Source organism: Hemitrygon akajei, chromosome 14, assembly GCF_048418815.1.
Source record: "Hemitrygon akajei chromosome 14, sHemAka1.3, whole genome shotgun sequence".
NCBI classification, from domain to species: domain Eukaryota; kingdom Metazoa; phylum Chordata; class Chondrichthyes; order Myliobatiformes; family Dasyatidae; genus Hemitrygon; species Hemitrygon akajei.
This window is the reverse complement of record NC_133137.1, coordinates 42627528-42652133: the sequence shown is the minus strand read 5'-3', so window position 1 is coordinate 42652133 and position 24606 is coordinate 42627528. Positions and strand designations below refer to the sequence as shown.

Genomic DNA, 24606 nt, shown 5'->3' with positions numbered 1-24606 from the left:
AGGGGCAGTAGGATCAGACTAGGTCAGGGCATAGGGGCAGTAGGGTGCAGACTAGGTCAGGCCAGAGGGGCAGTAGGGTGCAGACTAGGCCAGGCCAGAGGGGCAGTAGGATCAGACTAGGTCAGGCCAGAGGGGCAGTAGGGTGCAGACTAGGCCAGGCCAGAGGGGCAGTAGGATCAGACTAGGTCAGGGTAGAGGGGCAGTAGGGTCAGACTAGGTCAGGGCAGAGGGGCAGTAGGGTGCAGACTAGGTCAGGGCAGAGGGGCAGTAGGGTCAGACTAGGTCAGGGCAGAGGGGCAGTAGGGTGCAGACTAGGCCAGGCCAGAGGGGCAGTAGGGTGCAGACTAGGCCAGGCCAGAGGGGCAGTAGGATCAGACTAGATCAGGGCAGAGGGGCAGTAGGGTCAGACTAGGTCAGGGCAGAGGGGCAGTAGGGTGCAGACTAGGTCAGGGCAGAGGGGCAGTAGGGTGCAGACTATGTCAGGGCAGAGGGGCAGTAGGGTCAGACTAGGCCAGGGCAGAGGGGCAGCAGGGTCAGACTAGGCCAGGCCAGTGGGGCAGTAGGATCAGACTAGGCCAGGCCAGAGGGGCAGTAGGGTGCAGACTAGGTCAGGGCAGAGGGGCAGTAGGATCAGACTAGGTCAGGGCAGAGGGGCAGTAGGATCAGACTAGGTCAGGGCAGAGGGGCAGTAGGATCAGACTAGGTCAGGGCAGAGGGGCAGTAGGGTGCAGACTAGGTCAGGGCAGAGGGGCAGTAGGATCAGACTAGGTCAGGGCAGAGGGGCAGTAGGGTCAGACTAGGTCAGGGCAGAGGGGCAGTAGGATCAGACTAGGTCAGGGCAGAGGGTCAGTAGGATCAGACTAGGTTAGGGCAGAGGGGCAGTAGGATCAGACTAGGTCAGGGCAGAGGGGCAGTTTAGTTCAAACAGGCTGCATGATCGTTCCTTGTTAGGTAAGGCAGAGGCAGAGGCTCTGCATGGTTGGGGGATACTCCAGCTTTGCACATATCTAACAAGGAATGATCATGCAGCCTGTTTGAACTAAAGCAGAGAGTGCAGGAGAGAAGCACAAACTGACAACAGCTCCATGAGACTACATAAGAACCACTCAAACTGGAGAAGTAAAAATCAATATAGTAACGAGCAATCATCGTGCCCGCCTTCCCCGAGGATTTTTGGCTATTTTATCTATACAGAGCCTCCTTATTGACTACAGATGGCTGCTTCCTCGCAGTGAGAGGAGGTTACAGAGGTGGAACTCTGTCTGGCTCCAACCTGCACTGTACTTACCCCTCTTCTCCGCTTGCTTTATGCTTACAACTGTGAGGCTAAGCACAGCTACAATGCCATATATAAGTTTGCTGACAACACTGCTACTGAATTAAATTGGTGTATAGGAGGGAGACTGAAAATCTGGTTGAATGGAGCCACAACAACAACCTCTTACTCAACATCAGCAAAACCAAAGAGCAGATCAGGAGGGAGTAATCAGGGGTCCCTGAGCCAGTGCTCGTTAGTGGATCGGAGGTGGAGAGGGTCAGTAGCTTTAAATTCATGGGCATTATTGTATCAGAAGACCTGTCCTGGGAAAGCACTTAATACCATTTCAAAGGAAGCACGGCAGCGCCTCTACTTTCCTAGAGGTTTGTACGGATTCAGTATGTCATCTAGATTTCTAGAGATGTACAGTGGGATATCATCGGGTTGCATCATGCCCTGGTATGGAAATACCAGTGGCCAAGAATGGAAAACCCTACAAGAAGTGGTGGATACAACCCATTTCATTATAGGCAAAGTCCTCCCAACCATTGAGCACATTTGCAAGGAGTGCTGCCACAAGAAAGCAGCATCTTTCTCGGACTCCCACCATCCAGGCCATGCTCTCTTTTCACTGTTGCCATTGGGAAGGAGATAAAGGAGCCTTAGATCTCATATCACCAGGTTCAGAAACTGTTATTACCCTACAACCATCAGGCTCCTGAATCAGCATGGATAGCTTCACTCACTACAAACTGAACATAACCTATGGACTCAGTTTCACTGGACTCTAGTGGTATCTGGTGTACCAGTGCAACCCTCTTTACACTGGTGAGACCCAATACAGATTGGGGCATTGCTTCATTGAACACCGTTGGTCTATCTGCCGTAAAAGGTTTATGTTACTTAAGATTTCCAGCATCGCAGAATCTCTTGTGTTTGTTTGTTTCCTGGCTGGTGACCCCATGGGTGAGGTAATTGGAACCAACACCAGCCAGCTCCCAAGTAACCTCCTAGTCCCATTTCGCTCTGGATTACAGAGTATCCTGCCTCCCTGAGCATGGATAACATGTCCCAGCACTTTTTCTTGTTTCTATCCCCCATATTTCTGTAGCACCATTCACAATCTCAGGACATCTAGTTCATGAAGTACTTCTGAACTGTTGTCAGTGTCGGAACACATAAAGAGTGTGCTCTCGAACGAACCATCTGTTTTCCTCCCATTGGTTAAGGAACAAGTATTGTTACTCTCTAGGGATAATCTCTCTCCCCAAATCAGAGAATACCACATGATCTTTCGTATCTATTTTATTGAGGTTGGGTGAGTCCGGAATTAGAGGTCATAGGTTTAGGGTGAAAGGTGAAATATTTAAGGGGAACCTGAGGGGGGTTGTCCTCATCAGAGGGTGGTGAGAGTGTGGAATGAGCTGCCAGATGAAGTGGTGAATGCAAATTTGATTTCAACATTTAAGGGAAGTTTGGATGGGTAGACGGATGGGAGGGGTATGGAAGGCTATGGTCCCGGTGCAAGTGTATGGGACTAGGCAGAGTAACAGTTCAGCACAGACCAGATGGGCAAAGGGCCTGTTTCTGTGCTGTAGTGCCCTAGACTCTACCTGGCTGAGAGTGTAGGTGGGTCTATTGCCCATCTAAGCAAGGGCACCTCAGGCAATGTGACGCTTTCTGGGCTCAGCCTACTGGAGAGGAGTTGAAAACATTACACAGGTCCATGCAAGCTACTGCAAGTTCTGGGAGTACTCTGCACGCTGGGCAAGAGAGGGAGGTAGGGTCTGACCTTTAACAAAGACCCTGACCTGTACCTTCCCTTCACAGGTGCTGTTGAGTTTCCCACCAAGATCTGTTGGTAACTCAGACTGAGAATGTTACGATATTGTTCTGCAGTTAAGGTGCACAAATAAAATCGTTGCCCATTCTAACAATCCGTACAGACGACCCCTGCTTTCCAGCCACTTGGGCTGCAGAAATTCACCTTGAGAGAGTTCAGAAAAACACTATCCAGAATTTTGGCATACAGAATAAAATTTACCCACAGAATTTACGTAACAAAAAGTAAATAAATTTTGGTTTTCGTAGATAAAAAAGCATGAGGCGTTTTATGTTGAAGGAAAACCATAACAAACTCCTTTAAGGCTGATTTATACTTCCACATAGTAGCCTACGCCGTAGCCTTCGTAAGTGGCCTGCGCCGTTGTGGGCATTTATACCTGTGCGTTGGTGTGTCTGCGTCCCTCTGCAATTCACCGCCAAAACGCTAGTCGGCGGTGGGGTTTCTATGCCAATGCGTTGAGTTTCTTCGTGTACTTCAAACAATAGTGACTGAAACTGAGCACATCATGTTGGAGTTGAAGCTAATAAATGTTGAACAAGAGTTACTTTTATTGACATTACTGCAATGCAGAAAAGAGAGAAAACATCCGAGGAGATGGTGTGTATGACCATTGAACGGATTGAGGCAGAAGGAGGGTGAATTTTCTGTGCTTGTCCGGCCACTGAGAGACATGGATGAGGAAATGCATTTCAAATATTTTCAGATATCGGCAGGTAGATTTGATGATTTGGTTCAGTTATTTCGCATCACTGTATGCACAGTATGCCCATAGACAGAAGGAAATGCGATGCTACCAAATGGACTGATCATCACCGCGACGCGCAGTTACATTTTTGGAGAGGCGCTTGTCAGGCTACGGCACAGAGTACAGCGTAGGTTACGTGGCTACGCCATACCTACGGCGTTCATTGACGCAGAAGTATAAATCAGCCTTTATTGTCCTCCAACCAATTAACACAAAGCAGGGTAAAAGTACTTCACGTCATTATGTCATCATGTCAGACCAGCCTCTTAAAGTGAACCCCAGCTCAACGTCAGTGGTTGTGAATTATGTATGTTTCCACTAATTACATTACCCTACAAAATTAACACAGATTTTCACAACCAGCACTTTTTAACATGAGTGGACGACACAGCTACATGTTACAGAAATCACGACATGCATCATTTCTTGCAAACGATAATTATTTTATCCATAATTGTTTGGATGTATCAAAGTCTGAGCTGTAAACTCAGGGTTTATGAAAGCGGAGTTTATACCTAATGCAGCTGCTGTGCAATGGGCCATCATAAAGCCACAGTTAAGTCCACCCTCTTTTACCAGGAAGGCGGGCAGTTCGCTCAGTGACGGATTACACAGCCTCTCAATTCTCCTCTCACTGATGGAAGCAAGCTCATGAACACCAATTGCCAGATAGTCGAGAGCCTGCAAGCAATAAGGAGACACTGGTGTCAATCTTCTGAACACTTCAGATGTGATCACAGTTAGACTACAGATTCTTCAATGTCTGCCTTGTGAATTGGATTAGCTTCACCCCCAAAAACACCAGATTAGAAGTGACATTGCTGCCTTTATTAGATGTTACAGCTCTGCCCAGGAAACTGGCTGGATGCACAACCCACCTGTGTTCTGTCCACTATGACCATCTGGGTTCTCCACATTACAATCCATTTTAACCCCCTCCCCATTCCCACATGGACCCATCTGTCCACAGCCCGCTCCACTGCCAGGATGTGGCTAGACACACGCTAAAGGAACATCATCTCGTATTCTGCCTGGGCAGTCTATAACCAGTGGTATGAAAGTTGAATCCTCTAATTTCATGTGACCTGCTCCCCCCCACCTCCATCCCCTTCCATTCTCCTTCCTCTTACACCCACCTCAGCCCCCATCTTCTGTTTCCTTCCCCTCCTGCACCCACTCCATTTGCCCATCATCCCCACATACTTCCCCACTGAGTCCTCCCCTCACCCTCCCTTGGTTCCATGTTCTGCATTCCATTTCAATCCAGTTCCATGATCTACAGCCCTCTCTTGCCTCCACCTCTCACTTCTGTCAATCTTCCCTCCCTTCTCTCCCCCATCTGCCTATCACCCCTCCTCACCTGGATCCATCTGCCTATCACCCCTCCCCACCTGGATCCATCTGTCTATCACCCCTCCTCACCTGGATCCATCTGCCTATCACCCCTTTTCACCTGGATCCATCTGCCTGTCACCCCTCCTCACCTGGATCCATCTGCCTATCACCCCTCCTCACCTGGATCCATCTGCTTGTCACCCCTCCTCACCTGGATCCATCTGCCTATCACCCCTCCTCAGCTGGATCCATCTGCCTATCACCCCTCCTCACCTGGATCCATCTGCTTATCACCCCTCCTCACCTGGATCCATCTGCCTATCACCCCTCCTCACCTGGATCCATCTGCCTATCACACCTCCTCACCTGATCCATCTGCTTATCACCCCTTCTCACCTGGATCCATCTGCCTATCACCCCTCCTCACCTGGATCCATCTGCCTATCACCCCTCCTCAGCTGGATCCATCTGTCTATCACCCCTTCTCACCTGGATCCATCTGCCAATCACCCCTCCTCACCTGGATCCATCTGCCTATCACCCCTCCTCAGCTGGATCCATCTGCTTATCACCCCTCCTCACCTGGATCCATCTGCCTATCACCCCTCCTCAACTGGATCCATCTGCCTATCACCCCTCCTCACCTGGATCCATCTGTCTATCACCCCTCCTCACCTGGATCCATCTGCCTATCACCCCTCCTCACCTGGATCCATCTGCCTATCACCCCTCCTCACCTGGATCCATCTGTCTATCACCGCTCCTCACCTGGATCCATGTGCCTATCACCCCTCCTCACCTGGATCCATCTGCCTATCACCCCTTTTCACCTGGATCCATCTGCCTATCACCCTTCCTCACCTGGATCCATCTGCTTATCACCCCTCCTCACCTGGATCCATCTGTCTATCACCCCTCCTCAACTGGATCCATCTGCTTATCACCCCTCCTCACCTGGATCCATCTGCTTATCACCCCTCCTCACCTGGATCCATCTGCCTATCACCCCTCCTCACCTGGATCCATCTGCCTATCACCCCTCCTCACCTGGATCCATCTGTCTATCACCCCTCCTCACCTGGATCCATCTGCTTATCACCCCTCCTCACCTGGATCCATCTGCCTATCACCCCTCCTCACCTGGATCCATCTGCCTATCACCCTTCCTCACCTGGATCCATCTGCCTATCACCCCTCCTCACCTGGATCCATCTGCTTATCACCCCTCCTCACCTGGATCCATCTGCCTATCACCCCTCCTCACCTGGATCCATCTGCCAATTCTTGCTCCAACTTTTCCATACACCTTTTTATACTGGCTCTCCTCCCACCTCTAACTTTCAGTCCAATGACCTGGAACATCAACCGTCCATTTCCCTCCACAGAATCTGCCTGGCCCGCTGAGTGACTCCAGCAACTTCCTGCTGCTCCGTGCTCCAGCTGCCCAGTCTGGATCAGATCAGAGCAATGCTTTACTCCGGGTCCAACCCCATCCAGAGAGACTGGGCTCCACACAGCACAGGTCTGTGAAGGAGCCACAGATCCTGGTTGAGCTCCTCTCTCATGATCTTTGTTCCATTTCAGATGGGTGTTATTCTGCTGTCGGCACCAAAGGACAGCCTTAGATGCCCATGGAGCCCCAACTGCCACTAACATCTGTATCTAACAGATAAAAATATTCAAGTGTGATCTTCAGTCCTGTATTCTCCCGTTAGCGGTTTCACTTAGAAATCCTTTCATCCAGGAACATTTAAGACAAATTGTGAAAGAGACAATCTGCAGATTGAACACTTACTTTAGCAGGATATTCACCATGGAAATTCCCACCTGAAATAATTTCCCCTCTCTCTGCAAATACAATCTGGAAACTGATTAAGAAGCAAAGTTGATCAGACTTTAAAGAATGCAAACGATCCGATATTCAACACATTTGTATGCATGCTTTGACTTGGTAAGTTACAGAATTTTATATCTTTTTTTGAAAGGTGAAAATTGAATATCCATAGATTTGGAAAACAAATACAGACATGTTTTGAGCAACACACTTGCAAACTGCTGGAGGAAATCAGCAAGTAAGGCAGCATCTATGGAGGGTGACGTTTTGGATCAAGACCCACTTGATCAAAAATTTGTGTAAAAATATGATGAAGTGTAAATAAAAGCTACTTATGCTCACTGTCACATCAAGATGATTTATTTCCTCATCATTTCAACCAACTCTCTTTGAAATCAAATCACTAAAGACTCAAATAATTAGAGATTCCATCTTTTCAGACACACAGCAACTGATCTGGACGTTGTAAAATTTACAAAAATCCAACTGGTGGGTATGTGGATTCACGACCACACGAGTCACAAAGCACTTTTCAGTTGCAGTCTGATATAACAGCACCAAATTTATACAGAGCAACAATAATGAGATTGGAAGTTTTAGAAATGCATCACTGCTCGGTGTAGCCAGCATGCAGAAGAGTACCAACCAGCTATAAAACTCAAAGTACACTGCAGATGCTATGGTCTGTACGTGTTGAGCTACAAACGTTTGTATAAAACTCTACTCCCAAAATCCCAAAGTCCAAAGAATCAAATTCCTGCAGTCTGACATCATCCTAAATATTACAGAATCCAAAAAATCAGAACATTTAGGAAATACACAGCAGGTCAGGCAGCACCTGTGGAGACGTTCCAGGTCGATGACTTGATCCCATGACGTGCCTGACAGCCTTCCACACTGAGCACTAATTAGTGATGATGAAATTCCCTTATTTGCACACCCACCCAGCCCTCTTGTTGCTCAACCTGTCCTCTTGACTTGTTCTGAATGTTCTGTCACAACACTAGCCCTGTTTCTCTCTCCAGAGATGCTGCCTGACTGCTGAGTATCCCTTCCTTTCTGTACACTGTTCATTGTACATGCAGTAATATTCTGTGTGTTTAGGATGTGCAGCTGAGGGTGAAGTTGGCTGAGTACTGGTTGTGACATCAGGAAGACATGACTCCAAGTTGTGATGCCTGCTCTCCATTGACTTGCATTGTGAATCAGTAAACTGTAACACCAAAACTTTACCACCCTGACTGGGCCTAACCCCACCCCTCCCTGCACTGCCAGCCACAACTTTGTGTTCAAGTAAACCTCAAGGCAAGGATCTCACCAAAGAACCACAGGTAACCCCAAAAACATTTCTTGGGGGCAAAGCTAAATGGTATGCTTGTTTCTTTTACATTGTTATACTTTATTTTGTTTAATACGTAAATATATTGAAGATATACTGAAAGTGGCAAAAGGCCTATACAGAGCAGAGTTAGGTCACTAAAGGATACAGGGTTATCGGTTACGCTATTCATTTCAGTCTCCAGAATACCCCTCACAAAAGCAATTGTGTCATTGACCAGCCCATGCACCTGGAAGAGAGCATCCCCAGGTTAGGAGAAATGTAAAACAATTCCAACCAGGGTCACCGAGATCAGATCAGTACAATAATAGTCGATAAACCAAAAACTTGTGCACTGCAGCATGAGTAGACACTCACCTGTGGACAACACCGGAGTGTATAGGCATCCTGTACTCGGTCACACAACTGGTGACTCTCTGGGAAAGTAAATTAGCAGATTGGTTTATTGTTATCCCATGAACCGAGTTACAGTAAAAATCCTGTCTTTTTGTTACATGCCATCTACACAGATCGTTTCATTACAACAGCACATTGAGATAGTACAGGGGAGCAGAGTAACAGAGACTGATGATCATAGAAGCAATGTATTGATCTGCAGAGGGCAGCTTGCAATGAGTTACAAAACAAAATGAATTTGTTGTCTCCATGTCCTTCCTTTTCTTTGCATTTTTATTACAAACCCCATTTCCAGAAAAGTTGGGATATTTTCCAAAATGCAATAAAAACAAAAATCTGTGATATGTTAATTCATGTGAACTTTTATTTAACTGATAAAAGTACAAAGAAAAGAATTTCAATAGTTTTACTGACCAATTTAATTGTATTTTGTAAATATACACAAATTTAGAATTTGATGGCTGCAACACACTCAACGAAAGTTGGGACAGAGGCATGTTTACCATTGTGTTACATCACCTTTCCTTTTAATAACACTTTTTAATTGTTTTGGAACTGAGGATACTAATTGTAGTAGATTTGCAATTGAAAATTTTGTCCATTCTTGCTTGATATATGACTTCAGCTGCTCAACAGTCCGTGGTCTCCGTTGTCTGATTCTCCTCTTCATGATGCGCTATACATTTTCAATAGGAGATAGATCTGGACTGGCAGCAGGCCAGTCAAGCACACGCACTCTGTGTGTACAAAGCCACGCTGTTGTAGCCCATGCAGAATGTGGTCTGGCATTGTCCTGCTGAAATAAGCATGGACGTCCCGGGAAGAGACGTCGCCTTGATGGCAACATATGTCTCTCTAAAATCCTAATATATGCCTCAGAGTCAATGGTACCTTCACATACATGCAACTCACCCATGCCGTGGGCACTGATGCACCCCCATACCATCACAGATGCTGGCTTTTGTACCTTTCGCTGATAACAATCAGGATGGTCGTTTTCATCTTTGGCACGGAGAACTGGAAACCCGTTTTTTCCGAAAACTAGCTGAAATGTGGACTCATCTGACCACGGCACATGGTTCCACAGTCTTTCAGTCCATTTGAGATGAGCTCGGGCCCAGAGAACTCACCGGCGTTTCTGCAAAGAGTTGATGTATGGCTTCCTCCTTGCGTAATACAGTTTCAAGTTGCTTTTCTGGATGCAGCGACGGACTGTGTTAAGTGACGATGGTTTTCCGAAGTACTCCCAAGCCCAGGTGGCTATAATTGTCACAGTAGCATGACGGTTTCTTAGGCAGTGCCGCCTGAGGGCTCGAAGATCACACGCATTCAACAGTTGTTTCCGACCTTGCCCTTTACGCACTGAGATGTCTCTGAATTCTCTGAATCTTTTCACAATATTATGTACTGTAGATGTTGAAAGACCTAAATTCTCTGCAATCTTGCACTGAGAAATGTTCCTTTTGAACTGCCTAACAATTCTCTCACGAATTTTGGCACAAAGGGGTGAGCCATGACCCATCCTTGCTTGCAAAGACTGAACTTTTGATGGACGCTACTTTTATACCCAGTCATGATACCTCACCTGCTACCAATTAGCCTGCTTAATGTGGAGTCTTCCAAACCGGTGTTACTTGGATATTCTGTGCACTTTTCAATCTTATTTTAACTCTGTCCCAACTTTTGTTGAGTGTGTTGCAGCCATCAAATTCTAAATTTGTGTATATTTACAAAATACAATTAAGTTGGTCAGTAAAACTATTGAAAATCTTTTCTTTGTACTTTTGTCAGTTAAATAAAGGTTCACGTGAATTAACATAGCACAGATTTTTGTTTTTATTGCATTTTGGAAAATATCCCAACTTTTCTGGAAATGGGGTTTGTAGTATCTGAATTGGTCCACATTCTTTCAAACACCAGTGAAATCATTGTCACAAGGCAGGTGGCTCACCTGAGATTTCAGACACATGAACATCGGAATCCAAGACTGACCGCATTCGAGTAGCCACTTCCATCTGTCCGTGGTGAGGCCGCAGCTTGTGCATACCTGTTCAAAACACAAGACCTTTGCATTATCCTAAAAGCTGGACCAACCTTCCTTTCTACAAGCCTGACGTACTGTGTTAAGTCGAGCCGACAGGCAGCCATTTCATAAGGAATGTTCAGTCAGCCACATGGATCAGTCCATGGCAGAATTCTGCACGTTCTCGGTCGGATTTGGAATACTGAGTCAGATAACAGAAAATCTGGGCCAAGCACTGGACTCAGCACTGAGTCCATGCAGGAGCGGTAGCACTTCCCACTTGGCCCCTGAGCCTCACAAAGGGAACAGCATAAACAGAATTGCTTACTCTTTACTACACCTCTGCATTTTCTGCAAATTTCAAAACTGCACACTGCTGCCCAAAGTTACCTTAAGAATTGTCTTTAAAACACCTCTGGAGCCAGCAATAAAACCCAGGGCCACACTATTGTTCTTTGATTCTGAAAGGCAGCATGTCAACACTTCTCTCTGCTTTGGACCTTTATCCAGTTCTGTCCTTTCTGTTACTACATCCCGTGGACACTTTGTAAAGCCCGGGTACGTGAGGTTGACTGGACTGCTCTCATTCACCCTCGCTGTGAATTCATCCAAATTGGTCGCTGGTGAAACTGGAGCAAAATTGCTGGATATGCTCAGCAGCCTTGGTGGAGAGAGAAAGTTCTTTTCATCAGAACTTTATATTCGAGGATGAGGTAGAGTCATTGAGTTCAACAGCATGGGTAGAAACGAGCCTTTTTGCTCATCTAGTCCATGCCAAATTATTATTCTGCCTCGTCCCATTGACCCGAACCTGGACATCCAAATTTCTATTAAATGTTGAAATCGAATCCTTATCCACCACTAGTTTCCAGTTTCGCACGCTATCATCCAGATCATTGATATAGAAGGCAAGCAGCAATGGACCAGCACCCATCCCCGCGGCACTCCACTAATCATAAGCCACCAGTCAGAGAGGCAACTATCTACTACCATCCTCTTCCTTCCCCCTTGAAGCCAGTGTTGAACCCAATTTACTACCTCATCCTGAATGCCAAGTGACTGAACCTTCTTGCCCAGCCTCCATGCAAGAGCTTGTCAAAGGCTTCGCTAAAGTCTATGACTTAACAAACCCCTGCTGGCTCTCTTTTACAGAATGTGCATGAGGCATTCAATCAAGGTGAGAGCTTAATTAATTTTTAGCTAAACAGCCACAATCAGATCATAATGTGGTCAATTTATTTAAAACCTTCACTCAAAAATTTTCAAGACTATATTGAATACCAGCCTGTGTATTAAGGGCTGTGTTACATTCAGTAATAACAGGTGTTAACTCTCCACATTGTGATAGATCCTGTCCATTTGGGCTAAACTGTACAAAAGGTAGCACAGTGGGGGGTGGGGAATGACAGAGTCCATGTTTCATTAGGCTGCTCTGTGTATGGTCCATGTCCAGGACACTCACCACTGTCGAAGGCTCTAGTGGTGCCTTTGAGAACCTCCAGTGTAAGAGCTGCAATAATGTCAGCCTGCCGGGCTATTGCCGTCGCTCTCTCCACCGCCTCTGCACCCAGCGAGGTGATCATCTGTGTCCCGTTGATCAGCGACAGTCCCTAGGGATTAATCACCACTGAGTCTGATGCAAAATTATAACAATATGCATTAAATAAACAATTGATCCATAAAATTAAAGGCTTGAATATAGGATTTCTGATTGAATGAGTTAAGTGTCAATGTTTTCTTAATATCATTCATTTATTGGGGTCAGGACCTATCAATTAGGTCCAGAGAGCACACAAGAAACCACACCACTTGCTGTTATGTCAAATCCCACAATTAATATAAAAGTGAACAGTGGCTATGGCAATCTCATACGGTAACACAGAACAATATTTTGTACATCTTTGAACTTTCAACTTGTTTCAATCATCAAACTGCTTGTCAAACGAGGTCCTGGAATTAAAGAGTAAATTTTACAGATGTCTGGTAAGTAATGTTTACATAATTTTTTCTCAAATTATATCAGTGAGTATTCACATTTAGAGTGCTAGAGCACTACAGCACAGAAACAACCCCTTCAGCCTGAGCTGAAATTATTCTGCCTCGCTCCATCTGCACCATAGGCCTCCATATCTCTCCCATCCATATCCAAATTTCTTTGAAATGCTGAAATCAAACCTGCATCTACCACTTCCGCAGGCAGCTCACTCCAAATATAGAACTTTTATAGATATAGTAATCAAATATGAACTTAAATTGGCAATATCTATAAAATTGCTTACGTTCTTTAACTCACAAATTGTTGATGAAAGCCCTTCTTTATTACCTCTTTAGCTTTTAGTGAAATTGGTTGAAGCCCATGAGCTTGTAAAACCTGATGGTATGAGATAGAGTAACATTAATGGATGTCTGTTTTATGATCCACATGTACAGAATCACAGTTTAGGAGAATAATTGGATTTTTCAGTCCAATTACACAGTATTACTGAATTACACACCTTGAATCACCAAATAGCAGAGTACGATCAAATGTCAAAGGATTGTCTGATCACCAAGCAGCACAGAATCAGAGTCATACAGTCAAACAACAGCACAAAATCTTGGATTCATAGAAACCTGCGTAACCCACCACTGCACCATTTGGCCAATGGTGTAAAGTCCAGATTTTAATTGGTTGAAGTCTACACATGAAACAGTGTTCAGGTCCCACAGAAAACCAGGAGAACTTACATACTTAGCGTCAGCCCAGCCACTTTTTGGCGACCACATTTTCCCTTCACCCATCAGTCCAAGGGCAAGGTGGGCAAGGGGAGCAAGGTCCCCACTGGCCCCAACGGTTCCCTTCTCTGGGACGTAGGAGAGGCAGGAAGCTGCAGAAGGCAAATTAACAGAGTGAGATCACAGCTCATCAAAGCATAATCTACAAAACATGTAGAAAACAGCGAAGAAGAAAATAAGAGGTTACCATTAAATGCCTCAATCAGCTGACGGAGGGTCTCCAAGGAGATTCCACTGTAACCCTTGGCAAGGACATTGATCCTGAGAGCCAGAAGCATGCGGCACCTCTCCGGTGACAAGGGCTTGCCCACACCTAAAGAGAAGCAAGATTTATTGATTTCCATAAAGTTAGCCCCTGTTGCCTCAGTACAAAGTGTAGAAACCTGGGTGTCCAGGCTGACAATAAAATCAACCTCTCATGGTTCCTCCCTCACCTCCCTCTGGTGCCCCTCTTCCTTCCTTTTCTCCCATGGTCCATGACCATCACATTCCTTCCTCAGTCCTTTACCTTCCAGCTTCTCCGCTTTATCCCTCCTCCCCCACCCTCCACCTTCCCCCTCACCCGGCTTCACCAATCACCCGCCAGCTTGTACTCCCCCCCTCCCCACACCTTATTGTTCCCCCATCCTATCTAGTCCTGATGAAGAATGCCAGTCCAAAATGTTGACTGTTCATTTCGCTTCATGGATGCTGCCTGACCTGCTGAGTTCCTCCAGCATTGTGTGTGTTGTTCTCAGGCAATTTTCAGTGGCAGTGAGGCAAGCAATGTAGATGTTTAGAAACATTAGCCAATCCTGAGCTGAAATAATGAGGCAATCCTGCTATGTTTTATGTCAATTATAGGATTGCTCATAATTCTGGTGGATGTGGCATAGGAAAGGTTTTGCAGCAATGTTTCGGGGTGTAGATACTGCCGACCAAAAACAATCTATGACCTTGTTGAGAGCAGTAAGGACCTGAAGTTGGACAGGGTTGGAGGCCTGGGTTCCAAGGAAATGGAAGGGGGATTTGGAGGAGAGGAGTGGGGGATTCAGAGGGGAGGGCAGAGGGACAAGAGGAGGATTCATAAGGTTGCAAGGGATAGGGGTGGCTAGGCAGCAAGTTCAAAGCTCATCTATGAAAAAAATATTTAAAAAGTGACTAAATAAATATATTTTAATACTTAATGATTCACTTATTAAATATACTTTACACAGATTAACTTTGAGTGCTCTCATTGAGATACAAGGTTGGATGCTGACTGCCACTAGCGTGGAATGCTGCAAGATTACATTAGCTTCATTCGTCACATCTACATTGAAATGCATCGTTAGCATCAACGACCAACACAGCACAAGGAAGTGCTGGTGACAGACTGCAAGTGTCACCATGCTTTCAGAACCAGCATAGCTTGCCCACAACTTTCCAACCTAACTGTACATTTTTTTGGACTGTGGGAGGAAACTGGAGAACCCAGAAGAAACCCACGCGGTTACAAACTCCTTACAGACAATGGCAGAGTTGTAGCTGGGTTGCTAGTGCTGTAATACTGTTACACTCGCTGCTACTCTGCCATGCTGCCCTGCAATTTCTTGCAGTCTGGGGCAGATGATAAAATCTGGGTGGATCCTGGACCTTTGCCATCTACAAATTTGCTTTGTTTCCTGAGAATGGACTGAGATCATTCTTTGGCTTTTACCCTCTGTGTTAACAGCTTGGGCAGATTTTGTTTTGGAAGCAGCAGTGAATAGCCATAGGGAGTGAAAACAGACTGGGAATTAATCAGCTGCAGAGAAATTGTAAAGGAATTGTTCGGGCTTCTCCGACTGTGTAAAAAAAACAGAAAAAAGAACCAAAAATAATAGTGGCTCTAATGGAGAAATTAGAACTGGGAATAAGGAAATTGAGCATGTCCTAGACCCTCACCAGTTCTAAAATCATAGAAAACCCCCTATCCAGATACATCACAGCTTGCTATGGCAGTTGCTCTGGCCCGAGGCTGCAAGAAACTGCAGAAAGTTGTCAACGCAACTCTGTACCTAACACAAACCCTCTTCCTCTCTATTGACTCTGTCTACACTTCTTGCCGCCTTGGGAAAGCAGCCAACATATGGGGCGGCACCGTAGTGTGGTGGTTAGCGTAAAACTATTACAGTGCCCGCAGCCTGGGTTCAATTCTGGCAGCCGGTTGTATGTTCTCCCCGTCATAGTGTGGGCTTCCTCCAGGCGATCCCACGTTCTGAGGACATACGGGTCAGTAGGCTAATTGGTCATTTGGGTGTAACTGGGCAGTAGGCTGGAGGTGCCCACTACCCTGCTGTATCTCTAAATAATAAAACAATGTCTAACACTAGAGGGCACGCATTTAAAGTGAGAGGGACTAAGTTTAAAGGAGATCAGCAGGGCAAGTTTTTTTTTACGTAGAAGAGTTGTGGGTACCTGGAATGTACTGGAATGTGGTGGAGACAGATGTGATAGAGGCATTTAAGAGGTTCCTAGATAGGCACATGACTGTACAGGGAATGGAAGACTAGATTTTTGAGCTCACAATCTACCTCGTTATGATCACTGCATTTTGTCAGTAGCTGTTACACTTTCTTCTGCATTCTGTTAGTGTCTTACCTCAATGCACTGTGTAATGATTTAATGGTGAAAATAGTGTGCAATAGTTTTCACTGTATCTCAGTACATGTGACAATAATAAGCATCGTGTGGTAAAAGGAATTCATTTAGTTGGGCATGTGATTACAACATCATGGGCTGTAGGCCTGTTCTATTTTCTATTGCCTATAATCAAGGATTCCTCCCACCATGCTCATTCTCCCCTCCCTGTCCCTCCTGTTGAGCAGAAGGTGCAAGATCTTGTGAGTGTGTAGCACCAGACTCAAGAACAGCTTCAATCCCCCTGCAATCAGACTCTTGAACAAGCCTCTTGTCCGTTACCAATGAACAGTCCATCTCACCAAGGCTCTTGCTTCTTATTTATCTCCCTGCACCAGTTTCCCTGTAACAGCAACATCGTGTACTTCTGTGTGCAATGATCCGAATGGATGGCACAAAGCAAAACCTTTTCACTGTATCTCAGTATATACGACACAAAAATGACACTTGTGAGCTGCCTCAGCACATCCTAAGGTTCTGCTGGTTGTTAATGCAAGGTGCCTTTCACTGTAGATTTTGATATATGTGTGATAAATAAATGAATCTGAATCTACTACTAAACCAAACTAACTGAATAAATGAGGTCTTCACTGCGGAATATAGCAGAGCAGAGAATAATACATAATACACCTTTATTGTAAAGGATGTTGGAGTACAGAGGTAAGGAAGACTTGCTGAGATTATTCAGAGCTCTGGTGAAACAGTTATTTGCAACGATATGTGCTGGTTTGCTCTTTGTGCCTAAAGGAAGGACCCCTGCTTTTGAGTTAGAGCAGTGTACATACACTGAACAGATTCCCACATAAGACATTATCCTATGTGGAGACATTAAGGATACTACTAAATGGAGTCATGCAAGGTTCTGAGGAGAACTGAAAGGGTCAGTAGTGAGAAACTTTTTTCTCTGATAAGCAGCAAAGATTCAGGATGAGAGATTCGCCATTCAGGACCAAGGTGAGAAATTTAAATCCATGAAAACTTATACTTCAATGGGCTGTGGATTTTCAGTAGAATCTAAGTATGACCAATAGATTGCTGAGTTCTCAGGGGGTAGCGATAGAAGGATAGGCAGGAAAGCTGAAGAATGTTTAGCCGTGATCTATCAAATTTCAGAGTAGAGGAGGGTTTGCTGAAGTTTGGTCCGCTCCTACTCCTTATATGCTCTTCAGCCATGTGTTCAACCAATGAGGAGAAGGCAAAAATGGTTCTCACAGAAACATCCACTCGAGAACATGTTTGATCATTAAAACAGTAAAAGGGGTTCTTTCACGTACCGACTGCGGTGGAGTGTATAACATTCTCCTGCAGTTCCCTGTAAAAACAGCAGAGTCAGAAAGAATGCAGCAGTGCCAAGGATCAAGGATCGACTTTATTGACCATATCCATTTACAGCACAGGAATTTGCTGTGCTGCTAGTCAGGGCACAACATGCAACAAAAAACAACAACTTTCAACAATTCTAAAGTAGGATTTGGAATAAAATGTGTATAAATACATAAATACCAGCATGTGCTTACAATGTAAACAGCTTTATAACAAGTAGTTTAAAGTGTTGACAGTGCAGTGCAGTGGCAGAGGTAGTAGAAGGGGCGGGGGGAGGGAGCTAACTAGAATTGTTAATCAGATTAACTGCCTGGGCAAAGAAACTTTAAGATGGTGTAAAATTTTTGTTTTAATAACCCTACAGGGCTTTCCTGAAGGGAGCTTTTGCAAAAGGCAGTTTGCAGGGTGGCAATGATTTTTCTTTCCACTTCTTTATCCTGGACACATACAAGTCCTTCTGTGTCAGTAGACTGCAGCCATTTCTACTGTCCGACAGTTCACTGTAGTTTTCATGTATTGTGAAAGGATGCTGCACCAAATCAGACAATGTTACTCACACAAGTTTATCTGGGGCAATAACAGTTCTGGCAAACTTCCCAAAGCCTGTGTTTATTCCGTACACAACTAGAAAACAAAATATTTGCACAAGGTATTATTTGTGGGGCTGAAACATGGCTCATAAAGTGAGTTGCTGAATATTAAATGAACTTAAACCAATGTGACCTTGCTCTTCAGTGATGATTCTTTCCACCAGCTCTCTTGACCTGTTGACCCTTCTTTCACTCTCAGTGGTAAGCTACAAGGAAAATCCACTCATTTAATGACACATGGCTGTATGACATTGCACATCTATCACCTGAAGTGGCATCCAACATCTCACCTTGATTTTATAAGTCCCCTTGCCAATTTGAACAAGTTGTTGTGTTGATAAGCTATTTCCATCCACATAAATGTACTGAATAGGGAGAAAAACCACACTGAAAATGAACTGCAGATCACTGCAATCCCCTTATTCCTCTTATTAACTGGGCTACACTCACCTGCTGAGAATATTGAAGCATTCTGCATTTACTTATTAAGAACTTGTAAGAACAAAATAACGGTTAACAGTACAGTTTGTCAGCTGTGAGGTTGAAAAACACAGATCACTTTGTGAAACAGGACAAAACTCAGCAAATGCTGTTATCTCATTTAGGAGGGGTTACAACATGGCTGCCATGGGAAACGAGTCAAGAGCCGGCTGCTGGAGTTTCCAAGGTGACTATTCAGGCAGTGAAGACCTAATCTTGGGGACACAGCTAATAGTGTAAGCTTTCATTTAACTTGAAGGTGACAATGAAGCATAGATGAGTATAAAAGCAAGGAGCTTATAATTCACTGATAATACCCCACGGGCTATTGTGTCTGGTTCTGTACATACATCTTAGTTGAAGTTTTGAAGTTATGGGGAGAGTGCATATGAGATTTACCAGTACAGTTGCAAGTTGCAGTAAAGCAGTGCACTGTGGCACTAATCTCAGATCAGAGAAATCCAAGTATAGATTTAACAGGGTTGAAAATTACAAAGGGTTTTGGAAAAAAAAAAGAAAATATTTTACCACTGACTGCTGGTATCATGGTCTGGTACGGCAATTCCAATGCACAGGAATGCAAGAAGCTGCAGTGGGTAGAGGGCTCAGCCCAGAACGTCACAGGCACGTCACTCCCCACCATTAGTTGTATGTACATGCCTCAAAAAAGTAACATCCATCATCAAAGATCCCCTCCATCTCGGCCATGCTGTCTTCTCACAGCTACCACTGGGCAGGAGGATACTGAAGCCTGAAATCCCATAGCTCCAGGTTCAAGAACAGATACTGTACCTCCCTTCAACCATTCACTTCTGGAAACACACGGCACAACACTGGTCACCTTGCATTACAATGGAGCTTATTTTTATTTAATTATGTTCGAGGCACAACTGCGCAAGCGCTGGGATGTCAGCGAGTTAGACCGGCGGGAAGAGTTTAAAAGGAGACAGTTTTTTAGAGCGGACGCCAGAGTAGATGGAAACAGAGTAGGAGGGCTTTGGTTCAATGGGACTTCTGCTATAACGGGTCGAGGCCAGATAGGTTACCTGCAAAGAATAGAAAAAGGAAGTATGTTTGTGAGGCTGGTGTTCTGTATTGGGTGTCAGATGTGGGATGTCCGGGAGACTCCCAGCCTCCCGGACGGCCACATCTGCACCAGGTGCATCGAGTTGCAGCCCTTTAGGGACTGGTTTAGGGAACTGGAGATGCAGTTTGATGACCTTCGTCTGGTCAGGAAGAGTGAGGAGGTGATAGAGAGAAGTTACAGGCAGGTGGTCACACCGGGGCCACAGGAGACAGACAAGTGGGTCACAGTCAGGAGGGGGAAGGGGAAGAGTCAGGTACTAGAGAGTACCCCTGTGGCTGTACCCCTTGACAATAAGTACTGGCTCAGAAGGGTAGAGAAAGGAAGAAGGCAGCAGTAATAGGGGATCTATAGTTAGGGGATCAGACAACGATTCTGTTGACACAGGAAAGAAACAGGGATGGTAGTTTGCCTCCCAACTGCCAGGGTCTGGGATGTTTCAGATATCCTGAAGTGGGAAGGAGAACAGCCAGAGGTCGTGGTACATATTGGTATCACCGGCATAGGTAGGAAAAGGGAGGAGATCCTAAAAACAGATTACAGGGAGTTAGGAAGGAAGTTGAGAAGTAGGACCTCAAAGGTAGTAATCTAGGTATTACTGCCTGTGTTACGCAACAGTGAAAATAGGAACAGAGTGAGGTGGGGATAAATTCATGGTGAGGGATTGGAGTAGGGTGCAGGGATTCAGATTTCTGGATCATTGGGACCTCTTTTCACCTGTACAAAAAGGATAGGATGCACTCAAATCCAAGGGGGCCAATATCCTGGCAGAAAGGTTTGCTAAGACTATTGGGCAGAGTTTGGACTAGAATTGCTGGGGGGTTGGGAACCAAACACTAGAGACAGAGGAAAGGGCGGTTGGCTCACAAATAGAGAAAGCTTGGAGACAGTGTGAGAGGGACGATAGGCAGGTGATAAAGAAGGGATGCACTCAGACCGATGGTTTGAGATGTGTCTATTTTAATGCAAGAAGCATCATGAACAAAGTGGATGAACTTAGAGCGTGGATCAGTACTTGGAGGTATGATGTTGTCGCCATTACAGAGACTTGGATGGCTCAGTGGCAGGAATGGTTACTTCAAGTGCCAGGCTTTAGATGTTTCAGAAAGGACAGGGAGGGAGGCAAGAGAGGTGGGGGCATGGCACTGTTGATCAGAGATAGTGTCACGGCTGCAGAAAAGGAGGAAGTCATGGAGGGATTGTCTGCTGAGTCTCTGTGGGTGGAAGTTAGAAACAAGAAAGGGTCAATAACTCTACGGTGTTTTTTATAGACTAGCCAATATTAACAGGAACATCGAGGAGCAGATAGGGAGACAGATTCTGGAAAGGTGTAATAATAACAGGATTGTTGTGGTGGAAGATTTTAAGTTCCCAAATATTGATCGGCATCTCCCTAGAGCAAGGGGTTCAGATGGGGTGGAGTTTGTTAGGTGTGTTCAGGAAGGTTTCCTGACACAATATGTAGATAAGCCTATAAGAGGAGAGGCTGTACTTGATCTGGTATTGGGAAATTAACCTGGTCATGTGTCAGGTCTCTCAGAGCATTTTGGAGATAGTGATCTCAATTCTATCTCCTTTACCATAGCATTAGAGAGGGATAGGAACAGACAAGTTAGGAAAGTGTTTAATTGGAGTAAGGGGAAATATGAAGCCATCAGACAGGAACTTGGAAGCATGAATTGGAAACAGATGTTCTCAGGGAAGTGTACGGCTGAAATGTGGCAAATATTCAGGGGATATTTGCATGGTGTTCTGCATAGGTACATTCCAATGAGATAGGAAAAGGATAGTAGGGTACAGGAACCGTGGTGTACAAAGTCTGTTGAAAATCTAGTCAAGAAGAAAAGAAGCTTACAAAAGGTTCAAAAAACTAGGTAATGAAAGAGATCTAGAAGATTATAAGGCTACTAAGAAGGAGCTTAAGAATGAAATCAGGAGAGCCAGAAGGGACCATGAGAGGGCCTTGGAGGACAGGATTAAGGAAAACCCCAAGGCATTCTACAAGTATGTGAAGAGCAAGAGGATAAGACATGAGAGAATAGGACCAATCAAGCGTGACAGTGGAAAAGTGTGTATGGAACTGGAGGAGATAGCAGCGGTACCTTCATTAAGTACCTCTGTTTCAGGATTCACTATGGAAAAGGATTTTGGCGATTGTAGGGATATAGCGGATTGAAAAGCTTGAGCATATAGACATTAAGAAAGAGGATGTGTTTTGGATGCTTTTGGAAAGCATCAAGTTGGATAAGTCTCCAGGACCAATTGAGATGTACCCCAGGCTACTGTGGGAGGCAAGGGAGGAGATTACCAAGCCTCTGGCAATTTGCATCATCAATGGGAATGGGGGAGGTTCCGGAGTACTGAAGGATTACAGCTGTTCCGTTTTCAAAAAAAGGATTAGAGATGGTGCAAGAAATTATAGACCGTGAGTCTTACTTCAGTGGTAGTAAGTTGATGGAGAAGATCCTGAGAGGCAGGATTTATGAACATTTGGAGAGGCGTAATATAATTAGGAATAGTCAGCATGGCTTTGTGAAAGGCAGGTCGTGTCTTACGAGCCTGACTGAATTTTTGAGGATGTGACTAAACACATTGATAAAGGTAGAGCAGTAGATGTAGTGTATATGGATTTTAGCAAGGCATTTGATAAGGTGCCCCATGCAAGGCTTATTGCGAAAGTAAGAAGGCATGGGATCCAAGATGACCTTGCTTTGTGGATTCAGAATTGGCTTGCTTACAGAAGAGTGGTTATAGACAGGTCACGTTCTGCATGGAGGTCGGTGACAAGCGGTGTGGTTCAGGGATCTGCTCTGGGACCCTTACTCTTTGTGATTTTTATAAATGACCTGGACGAGGAAGTGGAGGGATGGGTTAGTAAATTTGCTGATGACACAAAGGTTGTGGGTGTTGTGGATACTGTGGAGGGCTGTCAGAGGTTACAGTGAGACATTGATAGGACGCAAAACTGGGCTGAGAAGTGGCAGATGGAGTCCAACCCAGATAAGTGTGAAGTGGTTCATTTTCGTAGGTCAAATATGATGGCAGAATATAGTATTAATGGTAAGACTCTTGGCAGTGTGGAGGATCAGAGGGATCTTGGGGTCCGGGTCCATTGGACACTCAAAGCTGCTGTGCAGGTTGACTCTGTGGTTAAGAAGGCATACGGTGCATTGGCCTTCATCACCGTGGGATTGAACTTAAGAGCCGAGAGGTAATGTTGTAGCTATATAGGACCCTGGTCAGACCCCACTTGGAGTACTGTGCTCAGTTATGGTCACCTCAATACAGAAGTCTTAGAGAATCTCATCCCTCTAAATGATTACTTTTGAGTATTTATCCAACACTCAATGTGAAATTTATTGCTAAATCTAGTATCATAGAGTTATACAGCATGTGAACAGGCCTGGTGCCTCTCTTCTTTTCCCTCAGAGTCATGGAGTTCTCCTTCACAAAAATGCCCAACTCACACATGCTGACCAAGATGTCTGTTTAAGCTAATTCCATTTGACTGGATTTGGCCCATCTAGGTCTTTCAATCCATGCATCTGTCAGCTTCCTGTCGCAGCTTGCTCCACTTAGTTGCCACCATCTGTGTCAAAACTTACCACTCACAACCATTTAAATGTTTCCTCTCTCTCTCATTAAATCTCTGTCCTATAGTTTTAGATTCCCCTACCTTGGGAAAGACTGTGACCACCTACCTTATCTACCTCATGCTCCTCAGCCTCCTTCCCTCCAGGGAGAAGGATTCTAACTATCTATCCTATCTATGCCTCTCATAATTTTGAGAATTTCCATAAGGTCACTCCTTGGCTTCCTAAAATTCCAGTGAGAATAAAACTAGCTTATCCAGTTTCTCCTTAGGACTCTAGCTCTCCAGTAACAGCAATATCACTGGGAATCCTTCTGCATCCTTTCCACTTAGATCACATCATTCCTACAGCTGGCTGACCAAAACTGCACACAATGTCTTAGTGTCTTGTACAGCCATAACATGACATCCCAATTCCTGTACTCAATGCCCATCCAATGAAGAAAGGTGTGCCCATATACTTCTTAACCACTTTGTTGACCTGTGCACCACCCCCTTGGTTATTTCAGGCAGGCATCCCTTATCACCAGTGTGAAAACACCATTCTTCCCTCTGATTAGAAACATAGAAAACCTACAGCACCATACAGGCCCTTCGGCCCACAATGTTGTGCCGAACATGTACTTACTTAGAAATTACCTAAGGTTACCCATTGCTCTCTATTTTTCTAAGCACCCAGTACCTATCCAGGAGTCTCTTTAAAGACCCTATCGTATCCGCCTCCATCACTGCCACCAGCAGCCCATTCCACGCATTCACAACTCTGCATAAAAAAATTTACCACTGACATCTTTTTTAAACAAAGGGACTTCCCTTCTTCCACCATCAACTCTGCTCTCAAATGCATCTCTCCCATTTCCCGCACATCTGCCCTCACCCCATCCGCCCGCCACCCTACTCAGGATAGGGTTCCCCTTGTCCTCACCTACCACCCCACCAGCCTCCAGGTCCAACGTATAATTCTCTGTAACTTCCGCCACCTCCAACGGGATCCCACTACCAAGCACATCTTTCCCTCCCCCCCTTTCTGCTTTCCGCAGGGATCGCTCCCTATGCGACTCCCTTGTCCACTCGTCCTCCCCATCCCTTCCCACCAATCTCCCTCCTGGCACTTATCCTTGTAAGCGGAACAAGTGCTACACCTGCCCTTACACTTCCTCCCTCACCAACATTCAGGGCCCCAGACAGTCCTTCCAGGTGAGGCAACACTGCCTCACTGAGTTCGGTGCTCCCGGTGTGGCTTTTTATATATTGGTGAGACCCGACGCAGACTGGGAGACCGTTTCGCTGAACCCCTACGCTTGGTCTGCCAGAGAAAGCAGGATCTCCCAGTGGCCACACATTTT

General features: G+C 45.3%; 1 protein-coding gene across 6 annotated transcripts in view; it reads right to left on the bottom strand.

The window, feature by feature from the left end:
• The window catches only part of LOC140738528 (histidine ammonia-lyase-like), a 57749-nt gene that overhangs the window by 29538 nt on the left and 3605 nt on the right, over window positions 1-24606 (bottom strand). The window contains exons 3-16 of one of the 6 annotated variants that reach the window (XM_073065910.1): window positions 18555-18585; window positions 18395-18469; window positions 18238-18310; window positions 18072-18138; window positions 17466-17503; window positions 13739-13864; window positions 13504-13643; window positions 13070-13147; window positions 12239-12386; window positions 10705-10800; window positions 8715-8773; window positions 8506-8586; window positions 6980-7045; window positions 4365-4530 (exon numbers count right to left, since the gene is read on the bottom strand). In XM_073065910.1, coding sequence (XP_072922011.1) covers window positions 4365-4530; window positions 6980-7045; window positions 8506-8586; window positions 8715-8773; window positions 10705-10800; window positions 12239-12386; window positions 13070-13147; window positions 13504-13643; window positions 13739-13864; window positions 17466-17503; window positions 18072-18138; window positions 18238-18310; window positions 18395-18469; window positions 18555-18585 — 1244 coding nt within the window. The remainder of the gene's footprint in view (window positions 1-4364; window positions 4531-6979; window positions 7046-8505; window positions 8587-8714; window positions 8774-10704; window positions 10801-12238; window positions 12387-13069; window positions 13148-13503; window positions 13644-13738; window positions 13865-17465; window positions 17504-18071; window positions 18139-18237; window positions 18311-18394; window positions 18470-18554; window positions 18586-24606) is intronic. The other 5 variants (XM_073065912.1, XM_073065911.1, XM_073065913.1 and 2 more) reach the window with 5 other exon arrangements.